At 46.4% G+C, this 7,682-nt stretch overlaps 1 protein-coding gene across 3 annotated transcripts in view; it reads right to left on the reverse strand.

The window, feature by feature from the left end:
* Positions 1 to 7,649, reverse strand: part of ITGB7 (integrin subunit beta 7) — a 16,613-nt gene extending 8,964 nt beyond the window's left edge. Inside the window, exons 1-3 of one of the 3 annotated variants that reach the window (XM_017501758.2) lie at positions 7,292 to 7,359; positions 2,080 to 2,201; positions 723 to 926 (exon numbers count right to left, since the gene is read on the reverse strand). In XM_017501758.2, the coding sequence (XP_017357247.1) occupies positions 723 to 923 (201 nt within the window). In that variant the 5' untranslated portion in view covers positions 924 to 926; positions 2,080 to 2,201; positions 7,292 to 7,359. Of the gene's footprint in view, positions 1 to 722; positions 927 to 2,079; positions 2,202 to 7,291 lie in introns of all 3 variants that reach the window. The other 2 variants (XM_017501759.2, XM_037728975.1) reach the window with 2 other exon arrangements.
* Positions 7,650 to 7,682: the final 33 nt, after the last annotated feature.

The raw sequence follows: 7,682 nt of genomic DNA on the forward strand, positions 1-7,682 counted from the left end.
TTTTTAGTAGAGACGGGGTTTCACTGTGTTGACCAGGATGGTCTCGATCTCTTGACCTCGTGATCCACCCGCCTCGGCCTCCCAAAGTGCTGGGATTACAGGCTTGAGCCACCGCACCCGGCGGTGGAACCCTCTTGATGGAATTGGTGCCCTTACAAGAAGAGAGGCACCTTCTTGTTCCCACTCCCACCCACCTACCCCCTCCCCACTATGTGAGGACATACCGAGAAGGTAGCCAGTCTGCAAGCCAAGAGGAGAGCCCTAACTGGGGAATCAAATCAGCCGGCAATTAGATCTTGGACTTCCCAGCCTCCAACATTAAGAGAAATAAATTCTTGTTGCTTAAACCACCCAGCCTATGGTATTTTGTTACGGCAGCCTACACTGGCTAATACGTTCTCACATATTTACCTGCACAACAGCTTCCTTTCCCTATACACAGGCATGAATTCCCACAAGCACATACTTTCTCCCAATTCATGGTCACAGATTCTCTCCATATATATACAAGTACATGGATACAGATATAACCTTATGTATACAGGAAACTTCCGCACGCCCACGTATATCCACACACAGGAGTCCTATGTGAACAAACTCAGTCACACGTGAGACTGTAACGTGTACCTAGAAAATCATACATGTGCTCACACAATCACACACATATATCCAGGCTGCACATACACATACACATGGTTCAAGGGCCATAGGACCATCTTTACCAGTTGTTTGCACCACGCACAGCTGGGGTGCGAGAGGATGCACTTCTGGCAGGAGGGGGCTGGCTGGCAGGACCCCTGCAAGGACAGGTGAGGGTTCCCCCATTCTGTAGCTTCCCCTGTGGATGGGATCTTGGCATCCAACTCACTCTCACCTCTGCTCAGGACCAGCAGCAAAACAACCACCATTGGCAAAGCCACCATGGCCTGTAATAGGAAATAAAGGAGGACATGTGGGCCCTCAGGGAGGACCCTCAAACTCTCAGTCCTCTGAACTTAGCTTGTGGTTATCACTCTCAAAACTCTACCCCAAGTCTTTATCTCCCCTCATAGTTTCACTTCCCCTGTGGATTCAGCAGTTTCTTCAAAATGCAAAATGATGGGAAGGGGCAGGTACCAGGCAAAGGTAGGGGCCTCCTGACATGATGGCTCACACCTGTAATCCTAGCACATTAGGAAGCTGAGGCAGGTGGATCACCTGACCTCAGAGGTTCTACTTGGCCAATATGGTGAAACCCTGTCTCAAGAATACAAAAATTAGGGCCAGGTGTGGTGGCTCACACCTGTAATTACAGCACTTTGGGAGGCCGAGGGGGGTGGATCATCTGAGGTCAGGAGTTCCAGACCAGCCTGGCCAACATAGTGAAATCTCATCTCTACTAAAAATACAAAAAATAGCTTGATGTGGTGGCAGATACCTATAATCCCAGCTACTCGAGAGGCTGAAGTGGGAGAATCGCTTGAACCCGGGAGGTGGAGGTTGCAGTGAGCCAAAATCATGCCATTGCACTCCAGCCTGGGCAACAAAAGCGAAACTCCATCTAAAAAAAAAAAATACAAAAATTAGATGGGCGTGGTGGCATGCACCTGTAATCCTAGCTACTCGGGAGGCTGAGGCAAGAGAATCGCTTGAACCTGGGAGGTGGAGGTTGGAGTTAGCCAAGATCACACCACCCCACTCCAGCCTTGGTGACAGAGCAAGACTCTGTCTCAAAAAAAAAAAAAATGTAGGGGCGCCGGGCGCGGTGGCTCACGCCTGTAATCCCAGCACTTTGGGAGGCTGAGGCGGGTGGATCACGAGGTCAAGAGATCGAGACCATCCTGGTCAACATGGTGGAACCCCGTCTCTACCAAGATCACACCACCCCACTCCAGCCTTGGTGACAGAGCAAGACTCTGTCTCAAAAAAAAAAAAAAAAAAAAAAAAAAAAAAAAAAAAAAAAAAAAAAAATGTAGGGGCTTCAGAGACACTGTCCTTCCTGTGTGCAGACTTCATGTGGCCAGGGTGGTCAAAATGGCCTACTAAAGGGTCTGGGGACTGGGCCTGGAGGCACTAAAGTCCGCACCCAGGTCTATTTACCAAGATTCAAGCCGTAGTGGTAGTAGAACCAAACAGGAAAGGGACCGGATTCTGGTCCTGCTGCAGTCACTCACTGGCTGTGTGGCAAGTCAGACCTTCTCTCTGGGCTTTAGTTTCCACATCTGTAAGGTGGGGGAGTTGGATAAATTATCTGACATACTTTGTGGTTTTCACAATCTTGGATTCTAAATGAGAGAAGAGGGTCAGTGAGTGGGAATTAGGAAAAAGAAAGCTGGAACAGATGAGGGTGAGTGCGTGACAAAGTCAAGGGAGAATAGTTCTACTTTGTTGACATGGTAGCATCAGGAATGAAGATGAGACCACAAGAACTCTCTGCAGATTAAGAGGAGAAAGAAGGCCAGCGTGGGCAAAAAAATTGTCTCTTTTCTGTACTTTTGAAGAAGATAATCTAGATTGAAGAAATAACCTGGAGGCAGAGTAATTTCTCAAGTGACCTTTAGGAAAGCCAACCAAATTCCTGACTTTAAAAAACGTCTTATTTTTTTTAAATGAGCAGGTAATTTGTTTACCATGCTTCAAAAGTCAAAAAGTTAAATCCCATTGGCCCTTTTTATTGCAGAAATGGAAAAGCTGATTCTAAAATTTATATGGAATTGCATGGAACCCCAAATAGCCAAAATAATCTTGTAAAAAACTTACTGCAGATCTGCAGTAATTAAGACAGTGTTGGCCGGGCACGGTGGCTCACGCCTGTAATCTCAGCACTTTGGGAGGCTGAGGGGGGTGGATCACTAGGTCAAGAGATCGAGACCATCCTGGCCAACATTGTGAAACCCCGTCTCTACAAAAAAATTAGCCGGATGTGGTGGCACATGCCTGTAATCCCAACTACTTGGGAGGCTGAGACAGGAGAATCACTTGAACTCAGGAGGCAGAGGTTGCAGTGAGCCAAGAATGAGCCATTGCACTCCAGCCTGGGCAACAAGAGTGAAACTATCTCAAAAAAAAAGACAGTGTTGGCTGGTCGCAGTGGCTCATGCCTGTAATCCCAGTGCTGGTGGGAAGACAGCTTGAACCCAGTAGTTTGAGTCTGCAGTGAGCTATGATCATGTCACTGTACTCTGCCATGGGCAACAGAGTAAAACCCTGTCTCTTAAAAAAGAAAAAAAAAGACTGGGCTTGTGGCTCACGACTGTAATCCCAGCACTTTGGGAGGCCAAGGCAGGTGGATCACTTGAGGTCAGGAGTTCGAGACCAACCTGGGCAACATGGTAAAACCTCATCTTTACTAAAAATATAAAACGTAGCTAGGCATGGTGGCGAATGCCTGTAGTCCCAGCTACTTGGAAAGCTGAGGCACGAGAATCGCTTGAACCCAGGAGGCAGAGGCTACAGTGAGCCAAGATCAGGCCACTGCAGTCCAGCCTGGGGGACAGAGCAAGAACCTGTCTCATAAAAAAAAAAAAAAAAAGAAAAGAAAAAGGAAAAGGAAAACAAAACCACAATGAGATACCACTTCATATCTACTAGAATGACTATGATCAAAAACTGAAAAATAACAAGTGTTGTTGAGAACATGGAGAAATTGGGATTGTTACACATTACCAAGTAAGGAATATAAAATAGTACAATCCCTGTGGAAAACAATTTTTCTTATTTTTATAGTTTGGTTCCTCAATTGAGCATGGGATTACCCTATAATCTGGCAGTTCTACTCTTAGGTATACACACAAAAGAATTGAAAACAGGTGTTCAAACAAAACTGGTACAGAAATCTTTACAGCAGCACTATTCACCATAGCTAAAAGATGGAAAGAACCCAAATGTCCATCAACTGATGAATGGATAAGGAAAGGTAGTATATCCACACAGCAGAAAGTTATTTGGCCATAAAAAGCAATGAAGTACTGATACATACATGCCACAACATGGATGAACCTTCATAAATGTTCAGTGAACAAAACCATTCATGAAAGATCACATATTGTATGATTCCACTTGTAGAACATATCCAAACTAGAAAAATCCGCAGAGACAGAAGGTAGATTAATGGTTACCCACTGTTGGGGGAAGGGAAAATGGAGAGTGGCTGCTTAATGGGTAGTTTCATTTTGGGGTGATAAATGAGTTCTGGAATTAGTGAATTTACTTAATGCCACTGAATTGTACACTTAAAAGTGGTAAAAATGTATAAAACGTATACATTTTGTGTTGCTACCATTTTAAAAATCAATAAACTCAAAAAGTTAAGATGATGAGAAATCTCCTACCCCATACGCCATACCCAGTTTCCACACCTACCCTAAATAAATATCATTTATTACTATCTTTGTTTGTTCCTTTTGTTTTGTTTCATTTTGGTTTTTTGAGGCGGAGTCTCACTCTGCTGCCCCAGCTGGAGTGCACTGCCGCAGTCTCAGCTCACTACAACCTCCGCCTCATGGGTTCAAGTGAGTCTTGTGCCTCAGCCCCCCAAGTAGCTGGGATTACGGATGTGTGCCACCACACCCAGATAATTTTTGTGTTTTTTTTTTTTTTTAATTTTTGTGTTTTTAGTAGAGAGAGTTTCGCTGTGTTGGCCAGGCTGGTCTTGAATTCCTGGCCTCAAGTGATCCGCCCACCTCAGCCTCCAAAACTGCTGGAATTACAGGTGAGAGTCACTGCGCCCAGCCTGTCTTTGTTTCTTACAAACTTTCTAGAGATTTTGTGCATATACAAATTAACATGCATATGCTTTTTAAATGGCAGAGTCAAATGCCATGATTCTTTAAATGGTAGAAAACACAGTTTTTCACTTTTTTTCTTTTAACTAATTTTCTTGGAAATCTTTCTACTTGAGAAAGTTAAAAATGTCCCTGTTCTTTTTTTTTTTTTTGGAGATGGAGTGTCACTGTTGTTGCCCAGGCTGGAGTGCAAGAGCTCGATCCTGGCTCACCGCAACCTCTGCCTCGTGGGTTCAAATGATTCTCCTGCCTCAGCCTCCCAAGTAGCTAGGATTACAGGCATGCACCACCACACCCCAATAATTTTGTATTTTTAGTGGAGATGGGGTTTCTCCATGTTGGTCAGGCTGGTCTTGAACTCCCAACCTCAGGTGATCCACCTGCCTCAGCCTCCCAAAGTGCTGTGATTACAGGCGTGAGCCACTGTGCCTGGCCTTAAATTGTTTCTAGTTCACTATAACAAATGATGCTGAAAAGAAAAGTTGTATATTTATTTATTTATTTATTTATTTATTCATTTGAATGTTAAGGTCTTGCTCTGTCACCCAGGCTCTAGTGTACTGGTGCAATCATGGCTCACTGCTGCCTTGACCTCCCAGGCTCAATTGATCCTCCCACCTCAGCCTCCTAAGTAGCTGGTATTACAGGTGCATGCTACCATGCCTGGCTAATTATTTTTGTATTATTTTGCAGAAATGGGGTTTCCCCATGTTGCCCAGGCTGGTCTAGAACTCCTGAGCTCAAGCCACCCACCCACCTTGGCCTCCCAAAGTACCATGATTACAGGCATGAGCCACCACGCCCAGCCAAATGTCATGTATTTATTATTTCACACATGTGCAACTGAATCTGTAGGATAAATTCCTGAAAGATGTGTAGGATAAATAGATAGATATAACTTGTAATATTGCTGTGTATTTCATCTACATTCTCATGCTAAGAAAAAAAAATATATATATATATGTATATATATATATATATATGGATATTGCCAACATAAGCTCCTCAGGGCTTGTACTGGTCCACATTCCCATCAGCAGTGTATGAGAAAGGCCAACTAACTCCTTGTCATAAACCATTTGCATCTTCTTCAGGCTGGGCCCAGAGTCAGGTCCAGATACTCTGCACAGAGTGTGTGGAAGGGGTGGGGTGCTGAGTCGTTGAACATCCTGGTCCTGCTCCCCACCACCTGTGACCTCAGGCGCCATATATAACGGAGCCTCCACCCCTTGGGGAAAGGCTGGCCCCAGCTCAGCCTCAGTGTAACCTCAGCCCTGCTTGCTGTGCGTGCCTGTGGTCACGGAGGCTGGAGATGCTGCAACCCAAAACCGGGTTTTGACTCATGTCTCATAAGTGGAGCCCCTGCTGCCACACAGGTTTTTCAGAGACTTCAAGCCCACTCATCTCCCCTTAAAGGGGGCCCTGGGATTCCCTGGATGGCCCTTTACTACCTTTCTCCCCAATTATCCTCTCCTCTTCCCTCCTTGGAAGTACATGTTCTGCCACCTATTTCTCTGTCTGCTTCTGTGCCTCTCTCTGGCTCCTTGCAATTCAAAACTTCTATTGCATCTCTCTGCTGCTTTTCTCTGCTCCACTTCTTCATAGGCTGTTTTACTTCCTTTTCCCCTCTGTTCCTAACCATAGAATGGCAGAATCTTCTACTCCATCCCCTCCTTTTTACAAATGGAAACCTAAATTCCATGAGGCCACGGTCACCCAGATAACTAGGGGCAGGGCAGGGCAGGACAGGGTAGGGCAGGGACTGAGGCAGGCCAGACCTCTGCTGTGCTCCTTTCCTCCCTCCAACCCAGGCACCGTCTCCATCAATAGTTGTGCTCTCTCTCCACTAGCCCTGATGGGCTCTAATCCCATGTCTCTTTCCTTAGGCGTATTCTCCAGTCTTCCCTTCCCTTCCTGGGACCAAGTGATTATTTCCATTTTTCTGGACTCCATTCTGACTCCAATACACACCCTGTGGCCCCCCTCAGCAGCTGAGAAACAGAGCCTCTTCTCAGCCCATCCATACTGCCCAAGTTAATCAGAACCCTGGGCTGCCCACTGGGAGACACAAGGAGGGAACAGAACTGAGCTGCTGGGCCACAGTGCCCCAGGAGAGTGGAGTCTGTGGCCAACATGCTGATTGGGAAGAAGTCTGAGCCGAAGACAGAGCATTAGGCACCAGGGATGGCAGCTGGGGGTAATGATGGGCGAACCCTACTTCAATATAATCCTTGGCACATGGCAGGCACTCAAATGACAGCACTCATATACATCCCCACCTCCTTTCCCTCTTGCCAGCCCCACTCTTGGGAAACTGATGCAAGAGAGATTGGGCTTTGGGAGAGGTGGGGCTAGGGGACTGTGAAACCGGAGAAGGGAGCCAGCTCAGAGGATCTTAGGAATGTAGAAAGGAGTTCAGAGCTTTTCTTAAGTCTGGACAGGACCCTCCATATCCAGATCAAAGCCCTCTTCCCAAGAGGTTGGGACCAGGTAGGCCTGGGCGGAAGGGCTGGTGCCCTGGTACTCACAGGTGCGTGCAGAGCAGCCCTTCCTCTGGTGACAGCAGCAGCCTTTGTGTACTGATCTGGGAGACTGCAGAGGAGGAAGTGACACTCCCCGGGGTGGGGAAGATTTGGGGTTGGTGGGGGTGACTGATCTAGAAGGTGGAGCAGATAGGGGTGGGGCTGAGCCAAGGGAGTGGATGATACAGAGACATGGAAGAAAGAGCTCATTTATTGAGCCCCTGTCATGTGCTGAATGTGACACATTATAATTAACCCTCACGACCACCTCATAAGATAGGGGTTAATATTCCCCTAACCCCCAATTTTACAGATGCAAAGATTGAGGCTTAGAAGCAGGAAATACAGAATTTTCCCAAGGTCCCACAGCTAGTAAGTAGCTAGTCTAGGATATTTA

This window comes from Cebus imitator, unplaced genomic scaffold, assembly GCF_001604975.1.
Source record: "Cebus imitator isolate Cc_AM_T3 unplaced genomic scaffold, Cebus_imitator-1.0 Scaffold285, whole genome shotgun sequence".
Taxonomy (NCBI): domain Eukaryota; kingdom Metazoa; phylum Chordata; class Mammalia; order Primates; family Cebidae; genus Cebus; species Cebus imitator.